The 19,053-nt window shown below is 41.2% G+C and overlaps 1 protein-coding gene and 1 long non-coding RNA gene across 2 annotated transcripts in view; one reads left to right on the top strand and one right to left on the bottom strand.

Moving 5' to 3' along the window:
* ADCY1 (adenylate cyclase 1) overlaps nt 1-19,053 on the bottom strand; it is a 295,043-nt gene that overhangs the window by 51,743 nt on the left and 224,247 nt on the right. The window contains exon 8 of the mRNA XM_073003860.2: nt 4,468-4,623. Within this exon, the coding sequence (XP_072859961.2) occupies nt 4,468-4,623 (156 nt within the window). The remainder of the gene's footprint in view (nt 1-4,467; nt 4,624-19,053) is intronic.
* On the top strand, nt 1,162-9,234 carry LOC140708356 (uncharacterized). Its single transcript, XR_012088477.2, has 3 exons — nt 1,162-1,276; nt 2,504-2,565; nt 9,120-9,234. It is a non-coding gene; the product is annotated as an uncharacterized LOC140708356 (long non-coding RNA).

The raw sequence follows: 19,053 nt of genomic DNA, 5'->3' as shown, positions 1-19,053 counted from the left end.
ATGGGCTATCACGTTTAGAACCCATATGTTTGAGGTGATGGAATCCCATAAATTTTGCCAACCGTATGTCTGTTGTTGATGTAGAAGACAGTGGATAGACGATGAAAGTGTTGAGCCTGGGCTGGGATATGTCAAAACTGTTGCCTGGATTTGATGTCTGTGTTTTTGGGGAGAGTGGTCTGCTTTTATTTAGCAGAAGAGGCAGGAGTAAAGTGTTGTTGGTTGGATTTGTCAGATGACCTGGAATGCTCCAATGGAGATTTGTAGTTTGATTACAGCATGGACCACTTCCAGTGAGGGTAGAACTGAGAGGTGGTTGAGTGACATGAATTGAAACACATTTTCCTTGCATCTGTCTTCTTTTTGTGCAGGTCTTGCATGAAACCATTGGTTTTGTCATTAAAGAGGCCATCTCCATCAAGTGGGAGGTCTTCTATGCAAGATTTAGAGTTGTCTGGAAGGCCAGTGGAGCATAGCCATGCATGGTGGCATAAGGTGATGCTTGCTGAAATACTCTTAGCTTTGCAGTCTAAAACATGTTGGGCAGGGTGAATTTATTGTCCTGTGACAGCATAGGCTTTCTGCTGAAATGAGATAGCCAGAGATTTTTTATCTTGTGGCAAAGCCGAAATAAGGTTTTGAAACTTTTTCCATATAAACTTGTGGTAGGCACCCATCATGGCCGGGTAGTTAGCAATACTCATGTGAAGCACCACTAATAAGTAACCTTTTTGAGCCAGTAGGTCAAGTTTGCAGCTCTCCTTGTTGTTTGGGTTGTCACACAAGGAGCCCTTAGAGCTCATCTGGGTGGTCTGTACAATGATGGAAATTGTTGTGGGATGTTTGAACAGGAACTTAGCCTTGTCCTGTTGGACTCCCTAGAAGTTTTTGATTCTGCGAGATGTTGGTGGAATTGAGGAGAGTCTTTGCCAAGACTGGTTGATGAGGTCTGTCAAAGGCTTGAGCAACAGGGATGTTTGCCTTTTTATGGATGCAAACAAAGATGACATCCTTTGCTGGTAGTACCGGTTTGAAGACAGGTAAAGGCAATGATTTTGCCATTCTCTCCATTAGGTCATTATAAGAAGAGAGGACTTCTGAAGGTGAGAGTGGAGTGTCATCCTGGAAATCAGAAGTGGGTGAGGATCTAGATGCAGGAAGAGAGCTCTTACCCTCTTCTCCCTCAGAATCGGTGGAGCTGTTCTCAAAGCATGGATCTTCAAGAGGATCTGAGTGTGTTGTCAGCAGACAATGGGAATCATGCACTAACCATAAGGTAAGAGAGACATAAGTATCGGGAGTGTGTAGAAGAGCTGGGGAACAACACCGGTTGAAGAGCCAAAGCCTGAGATGATGACTGGGGTGATCCCAGTTGTCGGTATTGTCCACATGGGAAACACAAAGTGGTGGATCAGTGTGGAGACTGAGATTGATTTCAAGAGTCCCAATGGGAACGGGAGTCATGTTGTTGGAGAAAGCATCCTTGTGGGCTGTTAGAGCAGGACCCCTGAGATCGAGGGAGGGTGCAGGTATGCAAGCAGGACTTGCTTCAGTTGTGGGATCGGAATCAACTTCTATATGATTGGGATGGCCATTTCATTTCTCCATACATGAAGCAAGGGGGTCAGAAGAAAGGAGCATAATAAGGGTCATCATGATACCAGGGGCCTGCTGAAGGGGACCACAAGTAGCATGGTTGGTAGCAATATGAGATCAATCTCACAATGGGTCTTCCAGCCCCCCTGTAGTGTTGTCTCAGTTGCGGAGACTGCTGGGTAAGGGAGAGGGACCTTGATCTTGACATTCCTCCACCTTCCAATGGTGGCAGTGAGGACTGCTCTTGTAGAGGAGAGGGTGGTCTTTATGAGATGAAGACACACTGCACGTAGGGGCTCAAGCATTCACCCTCTCAAACCAAGTCCGTGTATTGGGTGGGGGCAATAGGAGCACAGGCAGGCTTGCGGACAGGAAGCTAAGGATCCGAGGTAGCCACAACCACACTGGCGGCAGGGGCCTGTTGCTTTTTCTTTCTTCTCATCACCTTGGCAGTGGATGCTGACTTTTGCTTTCGAGCACCATGCTCTGATTTCTTTGTCAACTTTGAAGATGCTTTCGAGGAAGATGAGGGAGCAGGCTCGGGTTCCAGGGATTTTCCCATTAGAGTTCTCTGGTCCATTTGCAGGGTGGGATTGGCCTTAGTAGGGGGATCCATAGCTCAAAGAGATCGTTCCCAGAGAAAAGATCAGAGTTGAGACTGCTGAGTCTTAAGTGCAAGAGCCATGAAACTTGTGAATTCTGCAAGATTGAGCTAAGTGGGTTTCTCCCAGGCAAAAAAGAGAAATGCTGTTTTTGTCCTATAGTGTGATGTTCTTGCCACAAGTGACATACTTTTGCATCAAAGCAGCAGCAATAAATTGTTGGGGGAAAAGGAGCCACAAGGGAGGGGGTCGCCTCTAACTCTACCTAAATAAATATCTCTCTCCCATTCCCCTCCTTTTTTAAGGTAAAAGAAGAAAGGAAACAAGAGGAAGAAAAATGAAAGACAGAAAACTTATTGAGATGACAGTAAGTGAGGTGGAGGCTCTGGAGAAGTCTTTTGCATGCTGTTACAGTAGTGGACAAAAAAGGAGTGAGGAAAATGGTGCTGTACATGTGTAGTATAGGCAAGGAGGCACTTTCATTTTGAGGCTCTAGAACTTTCTGGAGCAAGGTCTGCACAGGCGCAGAACCCCTATATGTACATACACGGACACCACAATGAAGAAACAATGCCTTCCAATACAGCACCATCTATAATTAGCAAACTTATGGTTCCTTCCATCTCATTAACATAAATTCCATATATTTTCTCCTGTACATTTATTTGAGACTTATATGATTCTATTATTAAGCTAGAAGTCTTCAAATAGTACCTGATTCATTTTTAGACTGATTAGCTACCTAAAAGGTGAAATTCACATTTTCAAGGAGCACGTGGTGGGGACAGCTCCACCATATACAGTTGATGACATAAGTTTTGGTGATTTTTTTTTTTTTTTTGTAAATAAAACATTTCCAATTCTTCCCACCCTGAAAATGCAATGGATTCCATGGTAATCTTTTCATTACTGGAAAGCCACTGGGGGCTTAAGATCAGGAGGAGGGGTTTAAATTGCCAGAAATTGCTGCTTGCAGGATTATTTTACTAGCAGGGGCTATTTTTGGAAATTAACTGCCCAACTTCTGCAACACCCAACAGCCTCCCCACATTAAAAGGCAACCAATGCTCTGGCTCTCCAGGAGGGCTGAGAAATGTTTTACTTTTAAAAAAAAATTCTGCAGCTGATGGCATCATCAGCCTTACATTGCATAGCTGCATAAACAGGTTTTCAGACAAAGAGCTGCCTCATTTTCTAAGAAATATACACACAATTTTCCAACTACTGTTGAAAGATCTATGCCCGTGATGTCACCATCCTTTAGTCTCTCGCTTTGGCTCTGAAATCTCATGAAATGGAAAGCTGCTGACCTTGGCAATCTCATCTGGCAGGGAATCAGAAGATCTTTAGAGGCTTTGTCATACCTCCTTAAGGAAGTCCCTGCCATCAGCAGTGTAGGAGAGAGTAGCCTTATATAGACATCTACAGTGTGTGTTTGTGTGATAGAATCTAAAATAACTTTTATTTATTTATTTATTTATTTATTTATTTATTTATTTATTTATTTATTTATTTATTTATTTATTTATTTATTTATTTATTTAACTTCTATAAAAGATGACATAACTTTTAGTGTTTAGACTTTGGGTATGACAGGCATATTTTCTCTGGGAAATAATTAGCCCATCATAATACTGTTACACTTGTAAGCCCTATTTTGCCCTATTACTTATTTAGTTCTGTTACATCTTTGTTCCTGTCTGAGGTACATATTGTTGTATGAGACCCCGCCTTTGTTACATGTTTAGCCCTTTCTCAATTTCATATTATCTGGTTCCCTATCAGTCCCTATCTAACAGACGTCCATCTGACACCTGCCTTATATAGCAGCCTGGCCAACTACAGTCATATACCAATTGGTTATGTGAATACAAAAACTTGCTTCTAGCAAACACATTTAAACATTCATTCACATATACATACTTACAAACATTTCAAAATTTTTAAAATTATCTTCTTACCTCTAGTCAATTTGTTAATTTTAGTAAAGAATGTGATAGTACACATATAGGACAACCATGCTATTGAAAAGCATTGTTGTTGTAAATAATCTCTGAACGATTCATGGTGATATATTATAGAAATAGGCAAGGTTAGGTCACTTTTAAATATCTAATATGAATTCATTCTCCAACAAAATATCCCAGAAAGTACACGTTTCCTATTACTCTTATGTCAGCCCCCACCCGCAAAAAAGCTGAAGGCATTTTAATGATATAAATGAAAACAAATTTCAATTGAATACATTACTTAGTTAAATTAATTTTACCTTGTCATCATCTTCGCAAGTCATTACGTTCGAGAAAGGAATCTCAGCTTTGAACATTTTGCGACAATGCATAAGTTGGACTAGCAGGTAGCATACGGTCTTGAACTTCATTCTTTTGGCAGGCTTTATGTCTGAGAGAATAAGCCCTGGAAATATCTGTAAGAATGTTCATATGAAGAGATTAATTAATTTTCAGAATTGATACAAATCAACCTATAAGCTATCAGAAGTCTGATGCCCTTTTGACTGTTACAAAGAAATGATTGATAACATTCATTATGCAAATCTTAATGGTACTACCATTTTTTTTGTTTTTTTTTAATGTCTGCTGAATGTTGGTGTTTAGTTTTAGGCACTCCAACTTAATTATTCTTTACATTGTACATATTAAAGATTGGCAATATAGCTACATTTATTTTTTTAAAAAAAATCTTAGAACTACAGAGCTGGAAGGGACTATATGGATCACTGAATCCAGTCCTTGTCAAGGAGGCACTAGTGGGGAATTGAACTCTCAACCTCTGATTCTGCAGCCAGAGACCTAAACTACTGAGCTGTCAGCTGTTCCATATTACCTGCGAGACACCAAAAAGAATACTCATTCAACTTTACAAGTTGTAAACATTCATTCACATATACATACATATATTATTATACATATATTATTGTACATAAAAACATTTTGAGGAACCTTACAAACATTTCAAAATATGCTTTTGTGTTTTGAATTTAAAAAAACATTTTCTTACCTCCATTTAATTTGTTAATTTTAGTAAGGAGTGTGATAGTATACACATAGGACAACCATGCTATTGAAAAGCATTGTTGTAGTAAATAATCTCTGAACAATTCATGGTGATACACTGTAAGTTAAAACATTTGATTCTCCATCAGATCTGATATTCCCCTTGAAGCCACGCTCCTACAAGGAGGTGCACCCAGAGTCAGGCAATAGGAATGTAGATTCTCTCAAACTTTATTCTAGATTATGTTCAGTGTAAGATGGATAGTTACACATGCACAAATCCAATGTCAGTCTTCCTGAAATGCATGGCATAGGCCAAGTCACCAGTAAGAAATCTCCACATTATTATTATTATTATTATTATTATTATTATTATTATTATTATTATTATTATTATTATTATTATTATTATTATTATTATTATTATTATTATTATTATTATTATTATTATTATTAATTTGATTTATATCCCGCTCATCTGGTCAGACTGACCACTCTGAGCGGCTTCCATAAAAATATACAATAAAGCATAAAAATTATTATAAGTAAACAACACCACATATAATAAAACAAATAGATAGTAAGAGAAAGGAAATTAAGTATTGACAGGAGGGAAGGCCTGAACATATAACCATGTTTTTAGCTGGTTCTTAAATGTGCCCAGCATAGGGGCTGCACGAATCGCTGGAGGAAGGTTGTTCCAGAGGTGAGGAGCCACCGCCGAGAAGGCCCAATTTCGTGTTCGCTCCTTCCGGGCCTCCCTCGGCGTTAGGCTCCCCAGTCTCACCTCCTGGCTCATGCGGGTGATCCGGGTAGATCTAGGTGGGAGCAGGCGTTCCGCCAAATATCGAGGTCCTAAACCGTTCAGGGCCTTGTATGTAAGCATTAACACTTTGAAGTTGACGCGGAAATGGATGGGCAGCCAGTGCAGAATTAGAATTAGAATGCCCTCCTAACTTTTGAAATCCACACCCTGAAATTAAAACTATATATAACTGGAGATGGAAGGAAAAAAAGACAAAGCACTGGAGAAGAATGCTGAGGAAAGTACAAATAAGGCTCAGGAAGCACCATGAAAAAGTGTTATAATTAGCAGCAAAAGAAGGAGAAGACACACTTCATCACTGGAACTGCAAAACCACTTTCAGATTCTGTCAGACAGCATGCAGAGGAGACCCCACAGGAGGACATGAGAAGGGCTGAAGCTCAGCAAAACAGTCACTAAACCACTCTCTACGAAAAGAAGAGCAGATGTAGTAGGAAACTCCCTACTGCATGAGATTGAAATTAAAGTATCCCAGGAAGACTGGAGAGGTACACTGTCTCCTTGAAGGACAGATTAGGGATGTGATGAAAGAACTGTCATCACACATAAAACCCACAAATGACACAGCCAAGAGGAGCTATGAAGAAATGATGTCGGACTTCGAAGCTCCTGGAAGGAAACTCAAGGACTTTGGGGCCCAGATAGTCTTCTCATCCATTCTACCAGTACTCAGAAGAAGAACAGAAAGGAAAAGGGAAATACTTCAGGTGAATTACTGGCTATGAAGATGGTTCTGACATGAGAGACTTGGATTTTAGGAGTACGGGCTAAGCTTTCTGGAAGATGGACTGCTAGCAAGTGATTCTTTGCACCTCACAAGAGCTCAGAAGAATGTGCTTGGCCACAGCATGAAGAACCTCATCAGGAGGGCTTTAAGCTGAACTGGAATGGTGTGGGGAGACAAAAGCTGAGAGGTAAAGATGGAAGAAGGCTATTATTTTCTTGAAATCATGGATGAGGGGTGAAGTAGCAGATGACTGGAGGAGAGCTAATGTTATCTCCATCTTAAAAAATGGCAAAAAGGAGGAACCAGGGAACTCCGGACTGGTCAGCCAGGCATCAACCCCAGGGAAAGTAATAATTCAAAGCCAATGTGGATTTGTCAAGAATAAATCCTGCCAGACTAATCTGATCTCATTTTTTGATCATGTAAACTCCCTGGTAGATGGTATGAATGCTCTAGACATAATATACCTTGACTTCAGTAAAGTCTTTAACAAAGTGCCTCAGGATATTCTGATTAGCAAGCTAACTAGGAGAGGGCCAGATAGAACAGATGCCAGGTGGATACATAGGTGGTTACAGAATTGTACTCAGAGAGTGATTATCAATGACTCATTCTCAAACTGGGGAAATGTAAAAAGTCAGGTACCACAAGTCTCAGTCCTGGGCCCAGTGCTCTTCAACATTTTAATTAATGATTTGGATGAGAAAATATAGGAAATATCAAATTTGCAGATGACACAAAAGTGGGTGAAATAACTAATATCTTGGAAGATAATTCAAACGCTCTTAATAGGCTTGAGCACTGGGCTGAAAACAGGAGAATGAAATTTAAGAGAGATAAGAGCAAAGTTCTACACCCAGAGGGGAAAAGCCAAATACACAGTTAAAAAGATGATGGATACTTGGCTGAGCAATGTTGCAAATGAGAAGGATCTTGTACTTGTTGTACATCAAAATCTGAATATGAGCCATCAGTGTGATGTGGCTGCAAAAAGGCAAATGCTATTTTAGGATGCATTAACAGAAGTATATTCTCCAAATCCCATGAGAGCCTAGTTCCCATGTATTCAGCACTGGTTAGGCCTCATGTAGAGTACTTTGTCCAGTTCTGGACACCACACTTCAAGAAGGGTGCCAACAAACTGGAGCAAGTACAGAGGAGGGCAACAAGGATGATCAGCGACTGGAAGCCAATTTGTATAAGGAAAAACTAAAGAACTGGGCATGTTTAGCTTTGAGATAACACTAAGGGTAGATATGATAGCATGCTGGAGGCATTCAAGAGAAAATTTGACAACCATCTGTCAGATCTCCTTTGACTTGGATTCCTGCAGATCTTCTTTGACTTGGATTCCTGCAGATCTCCTATGACTTGGATTCCTGCAGATCTCCTTTGACTTGGATTCCTGCATTGTGCGTGTGTGTGGGGGGGGGGGTTGGATTCGATGACCTTATTGGTCCTTTCCAACACAATTATTCTATGATTTAACACACACGAGAAAGGAATTTATGTTGCTCTTGTTTCTTTCCTACTGGTACAACTCAAGAAATGCATCCTGAAGTTTAGTGTGGCATTCACCCTTATTATGTTAAATAAGTCATGTATTATTCAAGACTTATGCTGATGTGGCTAAGAGGTGGGGCCACTAGAGATGTTAAAAGGTGGAGCCAGAGAGGAGGAGTTTAGTTTACAGTCTGGATCTGAGTTTGAAGGGGGAGAGAGAGAGTTAGTTTGGGAATCTGAGGAGTGATTAGTCTGAGGAGTGAATAGTAACCTGTAAGATAATATAGAAGATTGTTATTGATGCTTGATGAACCTGAAGAAGATACTTATGAATTATTATAGAAACATCTGTAGTCAATAAACCTGTTTTATTCAAATGACAGTGATGAATGGACCTTCATCTTTCCTAAGTAAAGTACGTTGATAAAGAAATCAACTGGTGGCAGCATGTGAAAAGGTGGGGGTTTTATTTGTTTGCCTTCGTGAGCTCTCTGTTTTGGGGAAACAAACAGGGGACACAAGGGGCAAACGTCACATTTAGCTTCTGAGTTATTTTAATTCAAGTTTGTCCTTTTACTTTGCTTCTTTTTAAAGATGACCATCTCCATTGGATTCACCACTTGTTCTAATAATAATAATTTATATTACATTGATGTAGTGTAATATTATTTAGCATGAAATGTCACTGCAACTCTTCACATTTTATAATAAGTAAATCCTACTGGGCTTGATGGGCCTTAGCCTTAAGTAAATCGGTATATGATTAGTATAAGAATTGGTACAGGAATAGTAATAGGTATTTTCTTAATACTAAAAGAATATAACTTCATGAAATCTGCTTTACTTTCCAGGCACTCATGCACTAACAGGAATGGAGCTGATGGATCTGAAAAGCATGTCTGTTTATGCTGGATGACAAAACAGAGTGACACTGATGAGTGAAGCTGTCACAGCTTCCAGCACAGCTGCTGTCATGCAATTCTGAACAAATCTCAAGTTAATAAAATGCTGGGTCTCTTGATTAAACATTGAATACATCAATGTCTTACCCTTTCCACTCCATATGCAATCTTTATGTTTGTACTTTGTACAAAAACAGACTCTAATGTGTAAGCTTTGAAAAATGTCATAAATATTCCTGATAATTTGTTTTCTTTTCAAGCTACAAGTCTCCTTTCCCAAACTATAAAGGTTTGTAGGTTTCACGTACACAAAAGGGAAATTTCCACCAGTTGAAGAAATGGAAAAATTATGTATGGAAGATATGACTCTATTAATGAGTACCACCTTTCTTCTAAATGCCTTTGACCTTCTCCCTGAACCAGCAGCTCAGCATACAGAAATTTAGTAGATAAGGCCCCTTTGGACTGACGTGGAACTGCTGGGACTGGGCTTCTTTGCCTGCCCGCCCAACAGAGACGTAGCAAGGAAGCACATGGCAGGGCTAAAGGCAAGCCTTTAAGAAGGCTGCCCATGCCCGTGGAGTCCTCTTTCCCTGCTTTCGCATACTAAGGGAAGAGTACTGTGTCAGAGCCAAGCGCTTTCGGTTTTGCCAACTGGTCCAACCAGTGCTTGGTGCCCTTCTGATTTGGGCTGTGCATTGGCAGAGCCCCAAGGTTTTTATTTATTTATTTATTTATTTATTGTTTGTTTGTTTGTTTGTTTGTTTGTTTGTTTGTTTGTTTGTTTGTTTGTTTGTTTGTTTGTTTGTTTATATCCCGCCTATCTGGTTGTTATGACCACTGTAGGCAGCTTACAAAATCATGATACAATGATAAAATAAGAAGAAGAAGAAAAGAAGAGATTTCATTAAATAATCAAAGATGGGGAGGAAAATGAAAGATAAACCACAAGAAGAAAAGAAACAGATAATAACTGGAGGGGAAGGCCTGCCTGAACATCCAAGTTTTTAGTTGGTTTTTAAAAATACCCAGCAAGGGGCCGCGCAAATCTCTGTTCCAGAGGCGAGGGGCCACCGCCGAAAAGGCCCAGTTTCTTGTTTTTTCCTCAGCTCCTCAGCCTCACCTCCTGGCTCACATGAGTGACACGGGTAAAGCTTGGTGGGAGTAGGCGTTCCACCAGGTATCGAGGCCCTAAACCATTTAGGGCCTTATATGTAAGCATCAAGACTTTGAAGTCGATGCAGAACCAAATGGGCAGCCAATGCAGTGCGGCCAGAATAGGGGAGATATGGTGGTATTTTCTCACTCCGCTCAGGTGTCTGGCTGCCACATTCTGCACCACCTGGAGTTTCCACGTCAACTTCAAAGCTAGCCCCACGTAGAGCGCATTGCAGTAGTCTAATCTTGAGATTACAAGTGCACATATCAAGGTGTTGAGCATCCATTGTAGTACGGCCCCCAGGCAGCGCTGAAGGGACAGAGCGGCATCTCCTGCAGTTGGTGAAAATGAGATGTAGAGCTGGGTGTCATCAGCATATTGATGACAAGATGCCCCACACCCCCTGATGACCCCACCCAGCAGCCTCATATAGATATTAAACAGTATTAGGCAGATAATCAACCCCTGTGGAACCCCACAATTGAGACTCCACAGGGCTGAAACACTCTCCCCAAGCTGTACTCTCTGGGGACGGTCCTCCAAGAAGGAGCAGAGCCAGGCAAGCACTAGGCCACCAATTCCCAACTCGGAGAGCCTCCCCAGGAGGATACCATGGTCAACAGTATCAAAGGCTGCTGAGATGTCAAGGAGGACCAACAGAGATATTTTATCCCTGTCAGCCTCCCTCAATAGGTCATCATACCGGGTGACCAATGCCATTTCTGTACCATGGCGCGGCCTGAAGTCCGACTGATATGGATCCAGGGCATCTGTTTCATCCAAAAGAGCCTGAAGCTGGTCCGCCACCACCCTCTCCACCACTTTGCTAATGAAAGAAACATTGGCAACAGGCCTATAATTGCCAATTTCGTCTGCCGCCAAACTAGGTTTCTTTCTGATGGGCCTAATGAGTGTTTCCTTGAGGGCAAGGGGTACTGATCATGAACTATTAATATCCAACATTGGAGTAATTCTGAAAAAGAACATGAAAAGCATTGTAGTGACAAAATATAATTTAAACTTCACATGAAGAATACATTTGTATTACTAAATTCAATTGATTGTGTACCATAAGAACAGTGGATTGAAACCTGATATATGATTATAGAAAAATAGAAAAATACATAGTATAATGAAAAGAAAAATCTAGATGGATGACAGAAGAAATACTTAAAATTCTAAATGACAAAAACAAAAGTAAAATGTAACAGAGATACTGAATGCAATTTTTCAGTGACTGACACTGAAACTATTACAAACTATCATGATAACCAGAGCAAAGAATAGAAGAAAACAACAAAAGAAGAAAAACAAGAACTCTCTTCCAGAAGATCCAATAAATAGAGAATTTACTCAAATGAGGAATGCTGGATAACCAACAAGGAAGTCCATTATCTGACCAAGAGAAAATAAAGACAAGGTAGAAAGAGTATACTGAAGTCCTATACAGAAGAGATAAAAAGATGACACACTCCTGTGAAGAGGAGTCCTATGAATCCTAGACCTGCATTTCTAGAAAGTGAAGTGAAAGCTGCTCTGAAAGTACCAAGAAGAAATTAATCACTGAGGTAGATGGAATACAAAGACAACTATTTCAAGTGACAGAGACTGAATCTGTCAAAATCCTAATGAAAATATGCCAACAAATATGGAAAACAAAACAATGGCCCACAGACTGGAAATGCTCAATATACATTCTGATTCCCAAGAAAGGAGATACCAAGGACTGCAGTAACTATAGAATCATTATTCTTTAATTTCCCATGCAAGCAAAGTGATGTTCTAGGTGTTGCAACAAAGGCTTTTACCTTATATGGAAATGCCTGATGATCAAGCTGGAATCTGAAAAAGAAGAGGCATTCAAGATCATATTGCATATACCCACTGGCTATTGCGGCACACCAGTGAATTTCAGAAGAAGATGTAGTGTATAGATTACAGAAAAGTATTCAAATGAGTGGATTATGAGAAACTAGGGGGGGATGGGTGTGTCTCGGTATTTGATTGTCCTGAAGCATAAACTGTATTGTGGACAAGAATCTGCTGGTTTGGAGAGAATGTGGAAGGCAGAATAAAGGTGTCAGACAAGAGTGCATTTTATCCTCTTATCTGTCAATTTGTATGCAGAACATATCATATAGAAGACCATACTAGATTCTGATGAAGGAAGACTAAAAACTGGTGGAAGAAACTATCATCAATTTAAGGTTGACTGGTAGGAGACAGAATGCAGAATGAACACTGTACTTTGCCCTAAGGCCCCTGAGACGACTGCACCATAAACATGGCCTAGTCCAATGTAGTATACAATATTTGACTGAGGACAGCTTCGGTATGATGCCATCATTTGCTGAATCCCCCTTTAGGGAAAAACAGGTGATGAATGACTTGGAAGTCACTGGACATCTTTTTGGGAACCATTCCTAGGCGTGGAGACAACAGAGGGTAATTAAAGAAGCCACAGCAGCCGTCCTAGGCCTTCGGGAGGAGTGTGTGCATTCCCATTTGCTATCCAACACCATAGTCCTGCCTCTGCTGTCACTGATGTACTACTGTACTCCCATCCTCTCCAGGAGATCTCTACATGGGCAACTGCTGGATAGAGCCATAGGAGGGTTTTTTTTTTTTTAAATTCTACCATTACACATGGCTGATTTCACCTTATGCACAAATAAACCACAGGTTAGACTGTTACTTTTTAAATATTAATTTTTAAAATATAAGGCGGCCTAGGGGCCAGCTGCAATTGATTTTTTATGGCTTTGAGCTTACACATTCTAAATCATCTCCGTCTTAATTCTGACCTGTAACAAAAGTAACTGAAACTTTAAAAAAATAATGATGATGAGAATTAGAACTACATATAAGGCAATGCGTTGGCTGAAGGACCTACCAAGGTTAATAGTGATGTGTTGCCTTTCTGAAGCTCAGATGCTAATAGGCTTCAAATAAAATATTTAGAAGTTGTGAATATTTTAGAATCTGCCCTAATTTAAAAGTGTTAATGGTACACAAAAAGCTTTCTTACATTGCATGCTGTCAAACCAGATTTTGTGTAACTGGTGTGTATTTTTTAACTCCATGGAACTGTTTCTCCTTTGAAATAAAGCATATTCCTAACCATCTGCTGCTGCTAACATTGGTTTTCATTCTTCTTGGTATTAAGCTGAAGACAGTTCACATTAATGTCAAAAAGAAAGCTGCACAGAGAATAAAGAAATGAGGCCACGTTTCAGCATTTAGAGTCTCTGGGGAAAGTAATGCAATATTAAACCAGCAAGCAATGTGAATATGGAAACCAAGGTTCTTACATCATGTTAAGATAAAGGAAGATTAAATCAGTCTCCTCTGACTTTTCTCTCCACTGTGATGCCCCTTATGATATGAATCTTGCTTTTCCATTTGGGTCCAAGGGGGTTGAATGCAGGAGAACTGTAAAAACATGATACTTTATAGACATGTGGAGACCTGGCAGTCAATGTGCATGTGCACAATGGCCATGAAAAGGCACAATACACTGGAAAGTGCCAGTAAGTGACATAAGCTGACTGATCTGTAGGCCTAGTGGAAAAGCCACGAAATATGCCAGTAAAAATTCATGAAGTGTTTCTCCCTGCCAGGTCTACGATACTCCACTGATGCATACCAATGATGCAACGCTGTTAGCCAAGCAGTACAGAAAACATCTACAGGGAATCACAAATAAATCTAAACAAAAGTATTGGGGCCCAGTACCTTTATCCTTAGAATCATAGAATGGTAGAATAATTGAGTTGGAAGGGGTCAATATGCCATCATCCAGTCCCCTGTTCAATACAGGAATCCAGATCAAAGCAGATCTGACAAATGGTTGTCCAATTTTCTCTTGAATGCCTTTAAGTACTGGTGCACTCAGCACCTCACAAGGTAATTGATTCCATTGTTGTACTGCTATAACTGTTTAGAATTTTTTTCCTGATAATCTGAAATCCGGCTTGCAGTTTGAGCCTATTATTATGTGTCTCTCACATTAGTAGCCCAAATTCTTATTCTTTTTTTTGTTACATACATACATACATACATACATACATACATACATACATACATACATACATACATACATACATACATACATACATACATACATACATACATACATACAGTGGTGCCTCACTTTACGATTGCTCCGCATTACAACGAATCCACTTTACAACAATCTTTTTGCGATCGCAATTGCGATTGCAAAACGATGGTCTAAATGGAAGAATTTCGCTTTGCGATGATCGGTTCCCTGCTTGGGGAACCGATTCTTCGCAAAACAATGATTTTTCAACAGCTGATTGACAGTTTCAAAATGGCTGCCAGGTAAATAAAATGTATTTAGGGACGGATTCCTCGCTATACAGGCACTGAAAATGGCTGCTGTATGGAGGGTCTTCGCTGGACGGTAAGTTTTAAGCCCATTGGCTTTTTATTTTCGCTTTACAATGTTTTCGCTTAACGGTGATTTACCTGGAACGGATTATCACTGTTAAGTGAGGCACCACTGTACATACATACATACATACATACATACATACATACATACATACATACATACATACATACATACATACATACATACATACATACATACATACATACATACATACATACATACATACATACATACAGGCAGGCAGGCAGGCAGGCAGGCAGGCAGGCAGGCAGGCAGGCAGGCAGGCAGGCAGGCAGGCAGATAGACAGACAGAGACAGACAGACAGACAGACAGACAGACAGACAGACAGACAGACAGACAGAGATTGTTTTATATACATAAAACAAAAAATAATAAGAATATATATATGGCCATAGAAACTCACTAGAGCAATATAACTGGTAAAACCACTCCTTAAATATCTCACTTACATTGAAAGCCCTATTAGAGTCTCTTTAGGTCAGTTCAGAGAGGCATATTCCTGTAAATCAGTCATTGAAAGAATAATGAAAAATGTTTTCTTGAAGGCTTTCACCGCCGTGATGTGATGGTTGTTGTGGGTTTTTCTGGCTCTTTGGCCATGTTCTGAAGGTTGTTTTTCTTTACGTTTTGCTGGTCTCTGTGGCCAGCATCTTCAGAAGACTGGAGTAGGAACTCTGTCCATGCTGGTTTTTGGATAGTTGAGTATTTATAGCTGTGGGAACAGTTTTTGTCCTTTTTAGGAGATAGGGTGATCAGCGTGCTTTTGTTGTGGATATATGGCTGTGATAAGGGGAGAGATTATCTTTCACTGTAGTTGATGGGTGTCTTTAGCTGGTCTTTTTTGTGCAATGATCCCTGGTCCTTGTGGCTGGATAGAGTTCGTTGACCTTTTGCAGGCTGTATTTTTCAGTGATGGGAGCCAGATCTTGTTCAGTTTTAGACTTTCTTCTTTTTTGTTGAAGCTTCACTGATGTTTATGGATTTCAATGGCTTCTCTATGCAGTCTAACATAATTCTTGCTGGTGTTGTCCAGTACTTCAGTATTTTGAAATAGAATTTCATGTCCGGCTTGTTTTAGGGCATGTTCAACTACTGCTGATTTTTCCATTTGTTTTAGTCTGCGGTGTCTCTCATGTTCTTTGATTCTGGTGTGAATGCTGCATTTTGTGGTTCTAATATATATGGTATTTTTCACTCCATAGGACACACCTCAGCATAAGACGCAGCTAATTTTTAGAGGAGGAAAACAGGAAAAAATATTCTGAACCAAATAATGTAATAAAGTTGTATAGTATCTCTATAGGCAGAGTGGCCCCATGTGTGGAGGTCTATTACTTTATATAATACATTTTGAATTATGTTCACCATTAGGGGAGTGAAGTAGACACCCCAAGGCACAATACATCAGTGTAAAGTATCAACAATTCAGGTTTAAGATACTATTAGAGCGGGTTGCTTTGAATAGTATGATAAATCTCAAAAGAACTAAAAGCCTTTCACTCAGTGAGCAACTCTCTCTCCTTCCCCCAGCATCTGGGCTGGTCACATGAACCGGCTGTCCAGTAAGCAGCACTGGTCCTACAGGGCTGCTACAGATGCCCTGCAGTATCAGCGCTACTAATGAGTACAGTACTGGGGGGGGGTTTGTTAAGCCACCACCATTTTGACTAGTCACAGCAAGCTTGAGGCACCGTCCTTCCAGATCAGCATTGTAAAAAAGGTATAATTATCAGACTGACCACTAGAGGGAAACAAATGCAATGTATTTTCTTCATAAGATGCACAGTCTTTTCACCTTACTTTTTTTGAAGGGAAAAGCGTGTCTTACGGAGCAAAAAATACGGTACGTGTCCACAACTACAAGGTATCCGGTATACTCCTGCAGTGATGACGGGGTCCCTTTTGTCCTTTGCTGACCGTAACATTTATTGTATTTTTGTGATGGATCTGAATACTGTTTGTAGGTAATGTTTTTTCAAAAGTTTCCCCATGCGGTCTGTGACCCCTTTGATGTATGGCAGAAATACTATATTTGTGGATGGCTGTTTTTTCCTCTTCAGTTTGGTGTTGTTTTCTTGGTTTGATGGCTCTTTTAATTTCATTCTTGGAATAGCTATTCATGTGTAGGGCCCAATTCAGGTGGTTGAGTTCGATGCTGAGAAACTGAGCTTCACAGACCGGTGAAACATCAGGAAGAACAACCTTCAGAACACGGCATGGGGTGGGGGTGAGTGGGATGACAAGTGTGATGGATACAAGCTGGACCCCCAATCATAAGCCACTAAGCTGCTGGCTTGAGAGGGAACCAATCTGGCTGCCCAGTTGTGAGCAAGAAGGGAAGGGAGAGCCAAAGTGCAGACCCTGAATGTTACCCAACCAGGAAAGAGAGCAGGAAGATGGACAGTAAAAGGGCCAGACTTTAGACTACATAGAGGTGTTTCAGATGGACTACAGCCCCTGTGATTTCTGAAAAACACAAATTAGGAATTGTTGCCCAGAGTACAACTTTGCACAGCTCTAGTCACTCTCCTGCCACTAATCATGAGTTAGGACAGAAGGGAGAGGGAATAATGTGGGGCCATCCCATGGAAGGATGGTGGCATCACATGCAGTGAGGTAGTAAGGAGCAATCAGGTGGACTCGGGAAGTAATATACAAATGCTTGGGTCTGTGGATAACAGCTCTGAGAAACTGAGAAGAGGGTAGGGCCGGCCACGGTCATGCACAAAGCTGCTATCCCTCATAGCCCAAAGTATGCATGAGCCTCATCCTACAACTGTTACCCCTTGGGGATCCTGGCACTGGGATGCTTCCCGCACACACACATTCAACTGGTACACGTGGAGTCATGGCTAATAACAGTCCCCATCTAGGGGGAGCTTGCACTCCAGGCTCACATTATATAGCATGGCACACACTAGCACCATCTTCAATACCTTTTCTGGTTTGCAGAGCAGGTGACCCTACATGCTGCAAACAATGGAAAAGCATTTTCAAGTTCCTAAAGAAATCCTTTCTTGCCATCCTGGTTTTGTGATGTGCTTCATTATAGCAGCTGATGCATCCAGGAAGGTCCTCAGACTATGGTGTCAGCAGGAAGGGCTGCAGAGGATAGCCCTGATCACCTGAACGGGTAAGCATGGCCATCAGCATCTTAGGTAGCAACCAGACTCAGCCGGCAGGCCAGCTCTCCAGCAAAACAAGCAGACTGGATGCCTCCAACACCTGTACATCATGAACAAATCTTGGCATAGTGCCATTCACATAGGTGAAGATTTCCTGGGCATTACTGTGACCATCACATTGGTGGCATACTGGTAACATCTGTTGCAATACACAGAGGCCCTGCCCTGGAGGAGCTAGTATGCTCACAAAGGTTCCATCAATGAGACCAATGGCACCACGAAAACCTGCAATTGCGTACAAGGCTTCCCTGGGCACCACCAAGTCTTCCTCAGTAGTGGGGAATCAGATAAACTACTGGCAGTTGTGAGCCATGGCATTTAGGAAATCACTGAGAGCCCTGCTGGTGCAGGACTGTGACACATGATGGGCCCTGTCCACATCCCACTGGAAGTTTCCAGTGGCCAAGTAAAGCAGATCTAGGAGGCCCTTCTAGAGAACATGGATACTCTGCTTTGACTGGAGTGACCCCTGGAGCTGTGGGCCAAGCATCAGACACACTTCCTGGACGCACACCCTTTTGTGACAGAAGGCCCTGATACACTCTGTGTCTGTCATGGTGAAACTGGTAACCTGTCGGCAGTTTTGTGGGTTTGTCATTAAGACTGATAATCTTGCTGGCCTTAGATGTATGCAACCAGTATTGGGATGTACAATTCTCCCTGCGTGAGTAGTGGTGGAAATGCCAGGTCCGGACTGTCCTCTTTCAAGTTACATTGCTGTCCTGCAGGAACAAAAGATTAGGAAAGTGCTAGGGAGACTCTCCACAGAGGAGATGCTGTGTGCATTGGGAATTATACAGTCACCATCAAATTGGCCTGTCTGCTCCTGGTGAGATGCCCCTCAATGTGGAATACCCACCTGAGGACTCAGTTGAGCCCATACAAGGGACAAGGTGAAGTCCTACCGGCAGGCACTTGAACCACAGCTTGTATAGCCATTGCCCCAAGATGTGGCTTCCTTTTGGGTGACTGGAAAGGGGCCAGATATGGAAGAATGCAAAGGCTTCTTCCTGGAAAGCTGTAACTACTTTCACCAGGAGTGTGTAGGCAGTGACAGAGCAGATGATGAACATGTCAGCTGCCTGTGGAGTGGCTGCACC

Source organism: Pogona vitticeps, chromosome 6, assembly GCF_051106095.1.
Source record: "Pogona vitticeps strain Pit_001003342236 chromosome 6, PviZW2.1, whole genome shotgun sequence".
Taxonomy (NCBI): Eukaryota; Metazoa; Chordata; class Lepidosauria; order Squamata; family Agamidae; genus Pogona; species Pogona vitticeps.
This window is presented reverse-complemented; position numbering and strand designations above follow the sequence as displayed.